The sequence below is a fragment of the Apus apus genome, chromosome 4 (genome assembly GCF_020740795.1).
Source record: "Apus apus isolate bApuApu2 chromosome 4, bApuApu2.pri.cur, whole genome shotgun sequence".
NCBI lineage: Eukaryota > Metazoa > Chordata > Aves > Apodiformes > Apodidae > Apus > Apus apus.
This window is the reverse complement of record NC_067285.1, coordinates 27926363-27944385: the sequence shown is the minus strand read 5'-3', so window position 1 is coordinate 27944385 and position 18023 is coordinate 27926363. Positions and strand designations below refer to the sequence as shown.

At 36.6% G+C, this 18023-nt stretch overlaps 1 protein-coding gene across 3 annotated transcripts in view; it reads left to right on the top strand.

Moving 5' to 3' along the window:
* The window catches only part of OGDHL (oxoglutarate dehydrogenase L), a 49730-nt gene that overhangs the window by 9522 nt on the left and 22185 nt on the right, over positions 1-18023 (top strand). For all 3 annotated transcript variants that reach the window (XM_051619028.1, XM_051619027.1, XM_051619029.1), the window contains exons 3-14: positions 2421-2600; positions 3994-4096; positions 7534-7649; positions 9609-9763; positions 12517-12663; positions 13226-13316; positions 13828-14007; positions 14364-14492; positions 14870-15049; positions 15302-15454; positions 16791-16893; positions 17507-17635. In XM_051619028.1, the coding sequence (XP_051474988.1) occupies positions 2421-2600; positions 3994-4096; positions 7534-7649; positions 9609-9763; positions 12517-12663; positions 13226-13316; positions 13828-14007; positions 14364-14492; positions 14870-15049; positions 15302-15454; positions 16791-16893; positions 17507-17635 (1666 nt within the window). The remainder of the gene's footprint in view (positions 1-2420; positions 2601-3993; positions 4097-7533; positions 7650-9608; positions 9764-12516; positions 12664-13225; positions 13317-13827; positions 14008-14363; positions 14493-14869; positions 15050-15301; positions 15455-16790; positions 16894-17506; positions 17636-18023) is intronic.

Genomic DNA, 18023 nt, shown 5'->3' with positions numbered 1-18023 from the left:
AACAGAAAGATAGTTATATTATTATCATCATCGTATGTGTATCATGGTTTTGGAAAAAGTGAAGAAGGAACTTTAACATAAGCAAAACATTCTTTATTAAAACTTTGAAGGATTACCAAATGTCATATTTGTTATGGATCCCCATGTGTGTTTGCAGTTTCCTAAGTTAGTGAAAGTTAATAACTGTGTATTGCCAGAATAATTTCTCTAGTCTAAGAAGCCGTAGTTACAACACAAAAGCATCAGTTTTTCACTGTCTGGGATCTGCAAACTTTCAGACTAGGTGCTGTATAGGCATGGAACAACAATATTTAATACATGGTGAGAAGGTATTTAGAGACCTCATCATTCTCTACAACTATCTGAAAGGTCATTGTAGAGAGGTTGGTGCTGGTCTCTTCTCACAGGTGATTAGCAACAGAACAAGAGGGAATGGCTTCAAGCCACAACAGGGCAGGTTTAGACTGGACTTTAGGAAGACATTTTTCACAGAGAGGTCAGACACTGGAATAGGCTGCCCAGGGAGGTGGTTGAGTCACCATCCCTGGATGTGTTTAAGGGTCATTTGGATGTGGTGTTGGTGGATATGACTCAGGGGAGAACTTTGTAGAGTAGGGATGATGATTGGACTTGGTGACCCCAAAGGTCTTTTCCAATCTGAATAGTTCTGTGATTCTAGGAGAGTATACAAGAGGAAATGCAGTTACACTAATGGGCTCTTGCAGACCGTGTATAGCATCTTGTGTAAATTCAGACTTCTAATCTCAGTGTGGCTATCAAGGAGTCAAGGTAAGAAGCATATAGGATACGGCCATAAATGAGAGAAGGGAGAAGGAATGAGTTCTTCATCAGTCTGTATAGGACTGACCACCAAGCACGATCTGTCTGACTTAATTTGTCATGGTATATAGAAGTTACGTTATGTTTAGATCAAGTCTGTGTAAGAGCAGGGTGATAAGTAAGTTTATTGTAATTTTATCAATGCAGCTTGGTCCTAATAAAGAAGTAAGAGAGGTGCATTAAAGCAGTGTTTCTCAGGCAGTGGCTTCATGCTAATGACGAGGTGCCACAGGTCCAGTGAGTCACCCTCCATAACTTGAACTTGCAGGGTTGAGTGATGTTTAGCTCTTGTATGATGCCCCTCTTACAGTGTTTCTGAACATCTTAAAGCTTGCAGAAATTTCATTATGAAGACTTTTTGTTAATTCAAACAAATTTATAAATAGTTTTTGTTGTTGAACTGCACTCAACATTGCACAGTAGAAGAATATTTATTCATATTACATTATTTTGATTTTTTTGTGTGTATTCTGTAATGAATTTATTAAGTTGTTTTTTTTTTTAAATAAAATGTGTGGGCTACTATTTGTCTTTTCTAGTACTGTTTCCTTGAAATGTGTTAGTTCCAAGCTCACAGCCAGGGTAAATAACATTCAGTGTACAAAATTACATTTAGCTTTTACAGTTCTACTCTTCCAGTCACACAGATTTAAAAGTTTTGAAATAGCTTCCTTTCTTTCCTAAGTTAGCCAAATTCAGGAAGGTGCTTTATCACCTTTCATTACATTTTGTGGAAACTGTAAGCTAAGCACAAGTGCTAGTGCAGGCTTTATTCTTTGTTGAAAATAAGCATCTCAGATGTTTTATCCCACTCTGCTGCTATCTGTTGTCATCCATACATCTCATACCATTCTAATCTGGGACACTGGCCACCTCATCAGATTGGAAACAATTCAGAAAAAACAGAACTGGGCATATGTGAAGGAAGTGGCATGTGTAAAAGTGAAGACTGAAATAAAAACAATCTTTTGTTTGTTGTGATTCTGCACCTGAAACCAGGTCCATAATTTCTTTCACAGTAAGGTAACTTAAGCTAGTGAGGAAAGGATCTTAGACCAAAAACCTTACTCAGAAAAATTGTAATAGCTTTTAAAGAGTTTCTTCAAGAAAGGCCCTTAAGGACTGATTGTGGGTTAGCATATTCAGTGGGTGTTTTAAAGTATCATAAATTCTTTAAGTATCATTAAAGGAATGGATTAAATTAATTTATTAAGGTTTTCAGTTTCTTTACCAGCAGCTTAGTATCATACCCATTACTGGTTGCCTGAATAAAAATAACAGTTAAAAAGAGCTGTGTGGATGAATAATGTACGAAGATGCTTTGCACTCATGTGCTGGAGAGTTTTCCACTGAGCAAGCTCAGTATAAGAAATGAGGTGAAAAGGGCTCTGTGTAAATGAAAAGCAACAGTTGCTACCAAGCTGCAGACATATCAGTGCTGTGTTTTTGCTGGCTATTAGTGGTACTTCATGCTGTAATGTAGCCAGGTAACAGCTGCAGCTTGAAGGAGCTGCTTTTGGTTGAGACTTTTGTTTGAGGTAATAATTTTTGCTTCTTTCTTTCTCTTTACATGTGTCCAGTCCTGGGATTTGTTTTTCCGAAATGCTAATGCAGGCCAATCATATGATCCCCATCTACCGGATCAGCTGGAAAGAAGACCATCATTTCTTCAGAGCCATGGCCTGTCCCAGACTCCAGGTAAAGCTGAAAAGCTTGTTGAAGATCATCTTGCTGTGCAGTCTTTGATAAGAGCATACCAAGTAAGTGTACTTTGGGGTAGGTATGGGAGGGCCTCTCCTTTGCAAACAACCTTTTAATTCCTTTTTATGTTCCTGTTTGTTTTCTCATCTTGCCTATTGTCATGATTCTGATCCAGAGTGGCTTGGACTTGACAGTCTTTTCTTTCCTGCACAGTAGCTGAGCACTGTGATCCTGGATTCAGTCTGGATGTACCTCTGCCTTCAGATTACCCATAGCCAAGATACTGGTCATCTGACTTAACCTGGAAGCTCTTTATGAAGATAGTAGTTTGTGAAAGGGAACATGAATCTATCGGTTTTGACCTGTTTGCCAGGAGCGGGAGCCAAACATGTCAAAGCTTTGCCTTTACTGTTCTTTTGGCTCACTTAACTGTATTAAGATTTTTGTGTGTATCTGATTCAGTAAGTTACTTGACTGAATTGGAAAAAAAAATTATCTGAAGTAGTTTTGCTTCATATGAAGGGAATTGTCCCAGATACACTCGTACTAATGAATCTTTTCAATTTCTTCTAGAGAACTGTTCATCAAATTTTACTTTTTTCACACTCAGACTTAGTCAAATATATGGCAGTTGGTGAAAATTTTCCATGCATGTATTTTCACAAGATTGATCTCTGATTTTTGCAGTTGTTGCTATTTTCTGTACTGAGTGAAAGAAGTGGAAGTTGTTGAAAAGTAACTTGATACTGAGAAAAATTCTGTCTTTAAGTTAATGACCAAACTGCTCCTGGAATGTTACATGGCAGAGCACTTTACTGATTTGCTTTTCTGGGTTTTGGTGTCCTTGCTAATTCTCTTCCTACTTATACTGCAGAGCAGATGAAGTGTAGGGAGGTGAAGTCTTTCCTTTTGGTGATGCTTGAGACAGAATTGTTTCCTTAGTTCCAGTCAGATAGACTTTGTGCTGCTGTAAACAATGAGGTGGCACAGGTGTTGTCATGGGCATCATTTGACCTGTCAGTGTTTTAGGTCAGTAATGCAGGTCCAGAAAGGAGGATTCAGGCAAAAACCCCAGAATTACAGAATTAGCAAATGACAGAATCTGTAGACTAGTCGTAGTTTCTTAATTTTACCCAGAGATTTAGAATACAATCTTTTTATTAGACTTCAGTGTAATTCCAGTTTAAATTGCATATCAGACAAAATAAAGGTTATGTTCTAATGTGTATTCAGCAATTTTTAATAGAGGTATTGTACATATCCAGACATATAATGCCTATTTCCTGTTCTTATGAAAAACTTGGGAAGTACAACCCTCTTATGACATTAGTGATGTTTGTTTATTTGACTTCATGGCTGATATACATATTAGGGAGATATCAGTGACTTCTTCCCTTTGTCTAGCTTTTGTTAGTGTGTTTTCACGTATCTCTCACTTTCCTCCTTTTTCAGATCCGTGGCCATCATGTCGCCCAGTTGGATCCCCTTGGAATTCTGGATGCAGACTTGGATTCGTTTGTTCCATCTGACTTAATCACTACAATTGATAAACTTGGTGTGTACACTGGACTCCTTGTTTTTTGCAGTTGTCATTTGTCTCATGTCTCATTGGTCTGAGGGGATTTAGTAATTTCAGGGAAGCTTCTACCTTTTCTGCTTGCTGGTATCATGAAAGAGTTTCTTTGAGTATCTGTGAGGAGGCTCAAATTTCAGGAGAATGGAATTTCTACTCTGAGATCACAGGTGAGATTCCTGTGAATTCATCTTCTGATGAATGATGATTAAAACACTTCAGAAAAACCCCAAATCATACAGTTTTGAACCACACCAGAAATTAATGCTAAACAATACATTAGGCCAAGATTCTCATAATCTAAATTACTTTTATGCCATTATGCTTGATGCTTGTCTTGACTGGGGATATCTGAAGGCTAGTCAATAGGAAAAACAAGCAAAAACCAAAGTGCTGGATAGAGGAACTTAAGGTAAATTTCATACCAGGTTTGGGTTCTAGCCTCTGATACTTATTATTTCTTTATAACTTGAAAAAGTCTGAAGTTCTCAGAAGAAAACATGGAAAGTGTAGAATTCTTGTGTGTATAATCCAGTGGTGATCATTTTACTTTACTGATGGAAGAGTGTAATACACAAGGGTTTGCTTTTGCAAAGATTGCTCTGGTTGCTCAGAGGGCATGCCTTTGGGAAATTCCACTGATCAATTTATTTACTCCTTTCTGCTGGAATAAAAAAAATCTGATTGATTTTTCTCTACTCTTCGGTCTACTTGGCATGTTTAAAAGGTAGTTTTCTACTTGATAAAAACACTGACTCAATTTTCTTTTGATATGTAGGGAAGCTTTTTTGAACCAGACATAAAACATGGTGCAAGTAGTAGATAAAACACATTCTGCTTAATTTTACTGCAAGTACATCTTTTCCCTCTTTGCTGCTGTGCTTTCTATTTCTAGTGGTAGGAGAAGAAGCAGTTCTGACCCTTGGTCATATAAAGGTAGTGGAGTGCTTAAGACTGTAAATAAAGAGGTGTTTACACACATCAGGGGTTCTCTTTGAAGTTTGTCAGCTTTAATTATACTAGAAAATACGTTAGACTTATACTGCATTAATATAATTGTTTGGAGCATGTGTGATTGCTAACATGTCAGTACAAATTTCTTTAAAGATAAATTCAGTACAGAGCATTGTGTACTGAGGCCCTCACGAGCATAGAAAAAATGTGCTAGACTTCTGAATGAGATGGGGGAATGTGTCCCAGAGTGTAACTGAGGTGATACTTCAGTTTATGAGGGGAAACAGAATTTCTAACCTAGTCTTGGCACAGTAAAAATAGAAGGATCTCAAATGTTACCTATACTTGAATGTTCACGGCAGGAAACTTATGAAAGGTCTCCAGTAGTACAGAAAGTATTTTAGTGTATAATTTTTCAAAGCATTTTCTCTGTCCTGTCTTCAAGTTTTTTTTTTGAAAAACCCTCTGGTAGGAAGTTTCCTTTGGGAGTTGCTTCTTAAAATGCAGCTAGCTACAGGTGTGCACACTGCATGATTCAAGTTATAGAGTTGCTTTCAGAGACTCTTGGATTTCAGTGAGGTTTTATCTCTTTAAACATGAAGTGATGCTTCAGTGACTATGCAGTCCTGCAGTACAAAGCACAGCTGTTATGTACGTGCCCAGATCACTCCTGTATGTGTTCTGGTTTTTGCATGACAGAACATGAAGAGCCTGTGAGTTCTGAGTGGAAGTCAGCAAAGGAAAAGAAATAAAACAGAATGTTGGCACTGCTTTGTTTAAAATTACATGAAAGCCCCTGTCATTCCCTGTGTCCCTTCCCCTCCTTTTTTCCTTGTTTTTTGTTTGTTTGTTTTTTGTTTGTTTGTTCTGTTTTTGTGGGTTTTTTTTTTTTTAGCATTAATTTGGTGCTATAAAAACCTATTACAGTACCAAAAAGGAGAGATAGTGGTACACAAACACTTTTTTTTGTAACTCCAGATTTGACATTTTAATATAGTAATATATACATATTTAATACATGATTAGAATATTTATTTTAAAGTACTACTTAAAAATATATTTAAAATATATTATTTTAAAAGCTCAAGGTGTGTTATTAGTGACACTGTTGCATAGCAAAAGTCCTATGGCTTAACTTTAACTCTAAATGCTAAGTTCCATTATTATTTAATCTTTAAATTACTTCTTTGCTTTCTTCTTCAGAAAACTGTTTTAACAGGGAATATGGAGGACTGTTGTATATTGATTTAAGAGTTATGTGCAGACTCTCATATCAGTGTTAAAGTGGATGCCTGCAGCTTATCTGGAACCAAGATAAAGAGTTCAAAATACAAAATGGAGAAGTAGTTTTTAGTTTTAAAAATACTTTTATGTGTGCACACACACATATAATTTTAATATATATGTGTTTCTATAACTGTATGTAATGTGTATTATTAGTTTTTTACATTTACTTCTTAAAATTGCAAGAAGCTATTTTTTTCTTTCTTCATCTTAACTGGTCTAGATTAAACTTCAACTGGCAAGGCCTTCAGCTTGCATTGGTAACAGGCTCACAGGCTTGTTGGTTGTGTATTTTAACTTTTGAAACTGCAATTTTCTTTCTTCATCTTAACTGGTCTAGATTAAACTTCAACCAGCAAGGCCTTCAGCTTGCATTGGTAACAGGCTCACAGGCTTGTTGGTTGTGTATTTTGACTTTTGAAACTGCCTAAAAGTTAATAGTTTTCTTAAACCCATATTTTTACCCATTACAAGTTTGGATATGGCTAAATCAAGATGGGATGATGCACTTAAGCAAGCCTTTTAGTTGGGGGTGTGTGAGTAAATGTGTCTTTTCTATAAATAGGGCCATCAGCTGGGAAATAGAGCTGTACAGGTCATTAAAATGGCTATTTCAAACTAACCTCCCTGTAGAGAGGAAGAGGGTGAATAGAGAAACCTTGGAAGTTCTACCAGAGTGTTGGCACAACATTGTGTAGAACATGTTCTGTATTTTCATTTGCTCTATCTATTAATGTTGTATAAATTATTCTAGTATGCTTCCAGCCAACTCATTTTGTCTGTGAAAAGTGCTTCTCACCACGTTTCTTGCTTATGATAGAGCAAGAAAGAAATCCCAGTCATTACATTTTACTAAACAGTGAAGTGCAAGATACAATGTGGAGAATTGATGGCTAAAATATAAAAATGTTTGGGTGATTTTAATTTCAGTTGTTCTATCTGAGCAAACAGTTTGATATTCTATCAAACAATAACTATTCAATTAAAATATTTCTTTTTAAAATCCAGACTTAACTGTGTTGTACTAATGGACTCCTCCAAAATATTAACACTTCCAGTTTTTAATTTGGTACCTTCTTTCTTAATACTGCTTTATTTGATTTATTATGATTTGAAAAACAGTACTGGTTTTCTTTTTGTGTCCTGCTCTGCTTTGCAAATTGATAATGTGCCTCTTGTAGGGTTTTATGGTTTGCATGAATCAGATCTGGACAAAGTCTTTCAGCTGCCTACAACCACCTTCATAGGAGGAAATGAGAATAGTCTTTCTTTACGAGAGATCATCAAACGGCTGGAGGTCAGTGGGATGTTTTTTGGTTTGGGAATGTTTTCATCCAAACAGAAGTGAACTTTTTCCTCTTGTCAATCACAAAAAACTTACCATTTGTCAATTATTAATAAAGCATATAAAGAATTAAAATAACACTTAAAATAACTTTTGTAGTTTCTAAAGATGGCAGCACTGTTAGTTTAATTGTCTGGATAGCCGAAATACATATATTAGGGAGGAGTATAAGAGGAATTAATATGGTAGAATACTAATTTGGGCCCTAGTTCTGTGAAGAGTTGATATTTGAAAGGTGTAGAGCCTTTAGAACTTGTCTTGTAAGCGTCCTACCACAGATAACACACCTTGGCATACAGTACTCAGGACATGCAGGGGTTGGTCTCAGAGCCCTAGCTTTGCTGAGATGTTTACCTGCCTAAAAATACAAGGGTTGGGTACTAAACTTATGAAAGCCAGCTGTAGATTATAGATAATGATGGTCCTTGTTTTCCATCCCAAATATTTCTCTAGAGTTTCATTATCTGACAGGTTATAGGGTTATGCCATGTGAAGTTATCAAAACTAAAATAATTTAAAGAAAAAATAATGTGAAGGAATAAATATAGAATCATAAAATCATAGAATGGTTTGGATTGGAGGGAGTGAAAATTAAAGGGAATTCCAAATAGCAAAACAGGTAGGAATGGTAATGAATTTGTAAACTATGGAATATTATATTCCTGATTATGCTTTGGAGTACTTAAGTTGTAGAGATTTCTGTTGCATGGCAATGAAATCCATTAGAGTAAAACTGACTATGGATGAGGAGATATTTTACAGGATGAAACACAGAACTGAGTTACAAGAATGTAAAAATAAAAATAATTTCTGAGTAAATAAGAGTTCATGGCTTTGACCTGTTGTAAGTGTCAGAGAATTCGTTGACTTACATGTTTGACTATTACCTTGTCTTAGCTGAAACATGGTGAGTTGTTAATCAACAACATCTCTGTTGTGCATTTGAGCTCTGTGTTTGCTTTTTGGCTTTTCTAGCTGAAGCATGTCTGTGCAACAGTTTTCAAGAGATAATCCTTTAAATTGCAATGTGCAAATAACTTTACAAAATAAACAGCAAAATCTAAAAGCCTCGAGGAACTGATTTGTGTTAAAGAAAAATAACCTTCTGGTTTCCCTCTTCTCTCCAGAGCTTTGGATATTTTAATGTCAAAAACTAAAAATAAAAAATTAACATTAAATTCCTTTTTAGAGGCATTAGAGAGCACATCTGTGTACTCAGAATTGTTTTGTCTCGAACTCACAATAGGTCTTAATTTTGTTGACTTTTATTTTGAACAAATTTTTCTGATTTTTTTTTTTTTAATATCAGAGAAAGGAAAAAAAAAAATCAACAAGCAGATAAAATTCTGAAGTGTCTTTGCATTTTTTCCTGTCATTTATCTGCTCTCAGGTGCTTGAATGCTTTTTCAGATTTTCAGCCTTCTGAGACTTGACAGTTATCAGATAATGTACATAAGGCTTCATAGCTATCTTCTCATTGACTTCATTGCTTGATTTCAGGTGACATTTTAAAAAGACAGGGTAAATTTTGATAAATTACTTGTAATATTTGCTGGTGCATATGAAGAAAAGACTCCATTGTGCCTGTAAGAAGAGTAGTGAGTTAGGTGAAATATGCCAGTCAGTTTAAGGCAGATTTATTGGCCTAAATTGAATGTATTAGCAAATGAGAATCTTCCTGATTCAAAATTTTGAAATGTTAGTTCCTAGAGAGAGCTTTCTGGCACAAAACTAGATTGAGTAAAATAATTTGTTTGCTTATAGAATTACTATGAGGAAGATGTGTTGGAAGAGGAAGACAAGACAGCTTTCAGAAGAGTTACGTATACAGGAAATAGAGTTATAAGTATATTTGTTTCCTCATGGCCTGTTGACTCCTAAACCTTCTTTGTTGGTGTTTTCACATCCTAGAATACTTACTGCCAACACATTGGCTTGGAGTTCATGTTCATCAATGATGTGGAGCAGTGCCAGTGGATCCGGCAGAAGTTTGAGACGCCAGGAGTTATGAAGTTTACTAATGAGGAAAAAAGGACATTGTTGGCAAGGCTGGTGCGCTCAATGAGGTATCTTGGGGTGGTGCTGGGAATCTGCTCTATGACTGATGGTTGTAAGCTGACATGGGAAGCTGGTGTGGTCTGTAAGCAGCTGAAGTGGAAGAGTCTGAGTGAAATCTGGAGTACGGGTGGGTGTAGTTAACCTGGCTGCAGCATCAAAGCAAAGTGTGTGCTGTGAGGTATGTCAGGGTCTGTGTAGTGGCTTCTAGTATTCTATTTTCTGAAAAGGCAAGTTGTGTTCTGTAACGCTTGTGTAGTCTTTAATGGCATATCTGGTCATGATTTCATTGTCTTGCACAGAAAAACTGGGAAATACTGTTTCAACAGACTAGTAACAGGCATCTGTGTTGAAGATTCATAAAACAGATGTCAGAACAGCACTGGACACTGATCCTCTATATTCTCTTATGCATCTTTCTAGTAGCACATGATGAAAGGAAGCCATCCTTACAGTCAGCTCAAGGAGAAGTTTTAGATGGGTGGAATATTGGCATGAGTGTTGTTTGACTTGCTGGGGTGATCACAGTCGCTTTGTAAAGCTATGCCAATACGGGACTGGATTTGAGAGGGAAAATACGATGTCAAGTCCTGTTTTTGCACTTTTCCTTTTGAGGTATTCCAAGATGTGCTGAACTGTTGCATGCCCTGGCAGCAGGAGTTTTGGTCTCTATGATACATGAAATCATTTTTGGAAGCAGCTTATCAGTTGCTCCTATTGTGGCTATCTGTATGGAAATACTGTGCTCCCAGAAACTGAATTCTCCTCTCACCCCTAGAATAAGACTGTCTTCTCAGACACAAAACTTAGTACAGCTCTTACAATCTGAAACAGTTTGCATGTCCTTAGATAAATACAAGAGTTGGAGATTTATCAAGACATGTTTTTTGATAAAGCTTCTATGTTAAAGTACTTAAAAATGGGATGCTCACTGCAGGTGTTGGAAGATACTTGTCCCAGGTTTTATTTGCCATTATTGTAGCAAATTGCCTGTTAAAAATTTAATTTAAACAGAAATAAAGAAATCACGTAATTGTCCAATGAATATTGCACTTGACTGAGTTTGTTTAACAAGCCCTCAGTATGAATCATATCTCTTTATCTTGAGACAAGAATTTTTGGTTTTATTCCTGCCTGTCAGGCTGTGGAAAGATCTGGGGTTTCTAGTAGCATGAAGGAGTCAAATGCTCATCTTCTGCCAGATTTCTTTTCTGCTGAAAATGGAAGAACAAACTTTTACATTAATTTATATTCAGGAACCTCTAGTGGGCTTTTTTTGATCTAAAAAATATAAAGAAACAATTTGGTTTTGTTCAAAACTGCTTGTGCTTATGAGATTTGTGGCTTTGTAAAGCAGATAATAATAATTTGCTCAAGAATACCATTTTCAAAAATATTCATTCCAAGTACTACATACTTCAGGTACCTGAAACTGAATTTTAAGGTAGAATTTCTTATCCTTTGTGGTGTTCACTGATAGATTCTTGAACAAAGGGTCATTTTTAACTCTTCCTTCTGTAAAAGGCTCATTGTATATCTTTGAGCTACTTTGTGTATGCTTTAGTAAGTAAATATGTTGTGAACTCAGTGACATGTGGGGGACTAGCAAGAAGTGACTGTGTTATATTGTAGTTATTCACTCTTAGTAGCAGTTTGTCTGAAATAATGAACTTTCTGCTTGTCCACTGGATCAACTTGCAACTGCAAAGAGAAGGAAAACGGCATGTACAACCACCACTTTGATTTGTCCTGTAGGACTTGTTCACATGGGATCCCACTTTCAGTTTATATAAACTGGCGTAGCCCTGCAGACTTTCCTGAGGAATTATGGCAGAATAGCTCAGCTGAGGGTCTGACTTGTTGCTTTATTGATGGGTGAGCTAAGAAGAGTCTTTTGACAAGTCTTCATTTCACTGCCTTTAAGCCTTCAATCTAAAGAGGTAAATGTCAGCATTCTAAGTGAGGAATAAGCTGAGTATTAATGGCTTATGGCAGTGTTACGAGTCCAGGCATTGCACAGATTATGTAGCCAATACAGTTATTTTAATAAAGATGTATTTTCTTTGCCCTTTGTATCTCCAAGCTTTACAAGATAATCCTTTCAGCATTTGTGAAAGGGTACTTTTTAACCACTCATATTGCCTCTGGCCCAAATGCATTAAAGAATGAAAGAACACAGAGCTGTAAAGGATTAGCTCTTCCTCCTGTTACAGCTGAGGCAGAGATACCAGTGTCCTAGTTCTTGGCACGTTACCAGCTGTTACATCACACAGTCTGAGGAGCTCTGCCATTGAATGTGACCTATGAAATAGTCAAGCTTTCAGCTGTATTTCTGTGGATTTTTAATCGTTACTTCCAGAAAATACAGGTTCTCAGTTAGGTGTTCTTCAATCCATAGAAGAGACTTCATTGCTGTTACTCTGCCTTTCCAGTGGTCAGTATACATTTTGTATACATGGTAAAGAGCAGAGTTTTAACTTGGGAAACGAGTTTTGTCTGAGGTGGAGACTCTTCTTCCTTTCTGAATGGTTTCTAGTCCTGGTAAATGCTTCTTGGATGCAAGAGAAAGAAGACTTAATTTTCTCCTATGTCTCCCTCCCTACTTTTGACTTACTTCCAGAGGCCTAAGCCTATATATTCACAGATGTTTTGAAACGGTGTGATGTAATTCTATTTGCTAAAAGATATCTGACAATAAGTGTTTTCTACATTATCTTAATATAAACACTGTCTCTTGTTGTGTTTTTTTTTCTTTTTGGCAAAGATTTGAAGACTTCCTGGCTCGCAAGTGGTCTTCCGAGAAGAGATTTGGTTTGGAAGGATGTGAAGTAATGATTCCAGCACTTAAGACCATCATTGATAAATCCAGTGAAATGGGAATCGAATATGTTATAATGGGGATGCCTCATAGGTAATTTCAATGGAAAACTGCCAATAAATTGCTGTCCCATTACAGGTTTTGGGTTCTAGAATTTTATTAATGAATTTGGTATTAGAACCTGGGGTAGCAAGAGTCAGTCATAGTGAGTAATGGGAACACAGAACGGTAACAAATACCTGCCAGTGAGAGGCCACAGGCTTACAAGTAAATATTAGTGGAAATCTTCAGTGTACTTAGAAGCTGGAAGCAAATGTGGCAGCAGCCATGTTATCTATCACGTTGCATCGAGTCTAGGAATGAAAAAGCATCAAACGTATTTTGCAGTCTGCCTTAATTATTTTCTTCATGCTAAAACTGCTAGATAGCGACAAAATTCATTGCTTATACTTGGATGTTATAAAATATCTGGGAGAGCACTGAAGGAACTGCAGTGGGAGGACAAGGGTAGAATGAAGGGTTTCTGGTTCAAAAGTTTGAGATTAACTTCTTACTTGCAAATTTCTGAAAGAAATGGCTTAATGGTTTTGTACGTTTTATGCTGTTAACTCAGGTATTATAATTTTGAGACATAACTATGTTTGGATTTTTCTAGAGGTAGGCTGAATGTATTGGCTAACGTAATCCGAAAAGAGCTCGAGCAGATCTTCTGTCAGTTTGATCCCAAACTTGAAGCAGCTGATGAGGTAAGATGCTTCTTCAATAGATCCATGTAGAGAGGTCAATATTCGAGGTAGTTTTTAGTCATTTTGGTCATGGTTATTATGAAGATAGCATTATCAGATGCTGGAATGCATGGCATTGTTTTTTAGTTTGACAAATATGATTCAGTGAAATAGCTTGACAAACTTAAAGACTATACTGTACCTCTAATTTGCAGAAGGTGTTTAGGAGTTACTGTAGTTGAGTACTGTTGGTTTGTGACAAGTACGTTCCAGGTCATTTGACTGAGTTAATAATCTCTAAGCATCATTCTTTGTTTCATATAAATGAAATTATTATCAATATTATGTCAATATTTATCCAGTATTGGATAGTGACACTAAGATAATAAACAGGCACCATGTTCCAATTTGAAATGATGATGTCAAACCCATAGCACATACTGATGTGCAAAGGACAAGTTTGAGGTGTAGTCAATCAGATGCAACTGGTATGAATGACATTACTGAATTGTGACTACATCTTGCATGTTAGGGATCTGGGGATGTAAAGTATCATCTGGGAATGTACCATGAGAGGATCAACCGAGCAACAAACAAGAAAATCACTCTGTCCCTGATGGCTAACCCTTCTCACTTAGAAGCAGTTGATCCTGTTGTGCAAGGGAAGACAAAAGCTGAACAGTTTTATCGAGGGGATACGGCAGGAAAAAAGGTAACATTATTTTTTTTAATGTAACTCTTACTGGTATATTTTTCATCGTATTTTAAATAAAAAGTCTTTCTCTCTTCCTCCTTCCCAAAAGGGATATATCACCTGTTGAACTAGATAAGGTTTTTGACGTGGTACCTTCAAGGGCAACTTCAAGAAGGAGGCTTAAACCTTCCTTTCATTTGTGAAGTGAGCAAAGAAAGCAGAATGCTGACAAGTCTATGGTTTGCTATTAAAATACAGTTCCATTGTATAAGCATTTCAGAAATATGGAGTGAAGAAATCCTGCTGAGAAGCTTAAATTGCAGATCTGCTTTCTAATGTATGTGTGGATATGTGTGTATAATCCTCCCTCTTAGGTTATGTCCATATTGTTACATGGGGATGCTGCCTTTGCAGGACAAGGAGTGGTTTATGAGACATTTCATCTTAGTGACCTCCCATCCTACACCACAAATGGCACTATTCACATTGTGGTCAACAACCAGGTAACAGAGCATTTTTCAATCCATTCATCTGCTGAATAGTTGCTAGGGTGTATCTTTTATCCTTGTTTCTTATTAGTTGGGTGCATTGTCCCCTCTGATTATTAAAATGGTTGGGTTGTTCCTGACAGTTACCATAATATCTAGCAACTCTGAGTGGATAATATTTTATCCCCTACATTTATTTCATTAAGTTTATAACACGTAATCGGATTAGGTTTGCTTTGTTTTGTTTTTAAGGGAGCAAAAAGAAGCTAGCTAGCCATCATGAAAAATTATACTACTGCTGTGTAAATTACTATTGAATGAAAACCTCAGGTGTTCAAAACAAAGTAGAGGGAAGTGCCCACATTTTTAATGGGAGTTTCTAAAATTTTTAGATTGGCTTCACCACAGATCCTCGTATGGCCCGTTCATCTCCATATCCTACTGATGTTGCTCGTGTGGTCAATGCTCCCATTTTTCATGTGAATGCTGATGACCCTGAAGCAGTGATGTATGTGTGCAGTGTAGCTGCAGAATGGCGAAACACATTCAATAAAGATGTGGTGGTTGACTTGGTAAGTCTTGGTTTTCTTAACTTTTCTTCACTCTGCATTATGTACTACTCTCTTTTTTTTTCTGCGGCTTAGAAGACCCAGTCAAGAAACATTTTAATGGTCTTCAGTTTCTTCAACAAAAGCTAACAGCCAAACAAGAATCCACAAATGTTGTAATACCATAAACCTCCTAAAATCTCTGTAAAAGTATGAAATGGAAAGGTTTTGTTTTACAGTTTTCCATGTCAACAGAAAAAATCTTTCCCTTTGTAGGTTTGCTACCGTAGGAGAGGGCACAATGAAATGGATGAGCCGATGTTCACTCAGCCCCTAATGTACAAGCAGATCCATAAGCAGGTGCCAGTGCTGAAGAAGTATGCTGACAAACTGATTGCAGATGGAACTGTAACTCTGCAGGAGTTTGAGGTACACACCACCAGAGTTAAAGGGAACTTAAGCTGTCAGTAGGAAGATACAACTATTGCTGTTTGCTGTCTGCTTAAAAGCCTTCCTTTCATTATTGTGATAAGAATTCACCCTTTGACACTTTCTGATTCAATTTTGTTTGGATTTTCATGTAAAATAGGTAGTGTTGTAACAAAAGTATTGAAAGTGCTGTGAAGTAATACATATTGCACAGAAAAAAATTTTGCTTCAGTTCTGAGATTTGTAAAAGGTGATAATACGTGAATCCTGGTATTTGTCAGCTGTTCTTCATCTCTAGAATCTTGATTCAGCAATAAGACACTGAATTCTCATAGGTATAACTATAGCTTCATATTTATAATATTGGCAGGCTTGTACCCAGCAATAATGCAATAAAATAAATTTAACCTTTTTATTTTCTTGAAATAATTCAATTCATTTAAGTCGTAATTTGAAATATTCCAGAAGGATGAAGTGTAGAGTCTGGTGTCTGTATTAAGCTTGTTAGGTTTTACCTTAATCTTTTTGAAATTGAAAGTGTAGAGTGCAGATGCAATAAAGAACCTTCTGATAGGTATGGCCAACTATGCAGTGACACAGTATTGCAGATCAACAAAAGCACAGTTAGTGTAGGTGCTTTCTGATACTCACAAGAACAATCACAGCTCATGCAGAACTAGTTGTGGTAAGAGTGTGCCAGTAATGACACAGGTTTTGGTGTCCGGATCCAGAATCTTGGACTTGCTGTACAGACTGAGCTCAACATTGCTGTTAATTACTTCAAAGATTAGCTAGCTCACTAACTTGAGTGTGGTTTTGAAGTGGTATATAGACATTTTAGAGGCATTCTGCCTCTACAGAGTATGGCTTTGTATCTGCTGTCATTGAGAGGTGTGGCCAACAGATTCTTAGTTATAGTCTCATAGCCAGACTAGTTTTCCAGGAGGTTCTTTTCTCATCTTTAGTAGCCTCTGTGTGAGAGTTGAATAGTGCTGATCTGAGATGTCTGTAAATTGTATTTGATACTTCAGCTCTGTTTTATTCTAGAGTACTGCTTGCTACTTCAGCTTGATACTCTTATCTGTACTATCTATCCAGTAAATCAAATAATCTATTTACAGTAATGTGGATAAGCATGGTTCTAGAAGGTAGTTTGTTCCTAGGTAAAATGAAATTGTTTGCATAATTGTAAGTACATTTTCTTCTGGAGTTCAATGACTGTTTTAGTCATCATAGAAATCATAGAATGATTTATGATACTAAATGGTAGGTGTCATCTGTAAGATACAAAGGTGTTATATTTATCTGTTTTAAAAAGGAAGTTTTTGTTCTACAGGAAGAAATTGCAAAGTATGATAGAATATGTGAAGAAGCATATACTAGATCTAAGGATAACAAGATCCTACATATCAAGCACTGGCTTGATTCACCTTGGCCTGGTAAGAGGTATCCTTTTGCTTATCCTAGTTTGTAAATATTATTATGCTTTTATTTTGAGCCCATATTCTAGTACTCTTAAATGTTTTTTTATCAGTGTTCCTTTAAAATAAAACATGTGACCTTTGTTTTGGTCCTGCAAATAGTAAATAAAACATTCTGCCAGATGAACTTCAAAGTGGTGCTTTTCTTTAAAAATAATTTAAAGGAAGTGTGACTTTGAAAAAGATGTCTGTTCAGGTTAGCAGAGAAGTGTTTTTTCCTGTAATGTTTACTGTCTGTGCCTTCATGAAGAAGGAGCAGGTCTCGTGCTCCTTTTTTTTTTTTTTTTTTTTTTTTTTTGAGGGATTGAGGTGCTGTGTGCCTTTCATTGCACTCATAGTTGGACTTCACAGGGAGCAAAGGCAGAAATTAAATAGGTCACTGTGTATCTGTAAGATCAAGTTCTGTTGATATGCAGACAAAGTTACGGTGTCTCCCAGTGATAGGTGAAGACCTAGGTTTAGACTGGTGCTTAGAATGTCTTTCAAAAGTTGTGAGTTTTAAAATAAATTGTAGGTAGTGTAAATATCACTTAATCAGTCTGGAATATCTCACCAAATCTTTTACTTCCAGGATTCTTTAACATGGATGGTGAACCCAAGAGCATGTCTTGTCCACCAACTGGCATTTCAGAAGACCTGCTGACTCATATTGGCAACGTAGCTAGTTCTGTGCCAGTCAAAGACTTCAAAATACATGCAGGTGAGCTTGAGTCTTTGTTTCCACTAGTGGCTACATTTCTTGTTCAGATTTATTTTGTTTCTGCACTTTCTGAGTTGCAGTTGGGCCATTTCCCAAAGAGGAAAATGCCTATGACTTTAACTCCACCCTGTCTTTGCAGGGAGAATGTGACAGTTAAGGTCCTGATGCTTGTTCTCAGCATAATTTTTCGGTATTCCACCACTTCTGTTCCCTACCATATTAAAATAGATTTTCCTCTGAGGGAGGTAAAAGTCACTTTGTAACATTAGGTTAGTACCTCTTTTCATTCTTCAAGTCCTTGTGGAAAATGCTGCTGCTATGCAGCATGTTTGTGGGGCTTAAAGGGAGTTGAGGCTCCTATCTCAGGAAGCACTAATTTTTTTTTAAT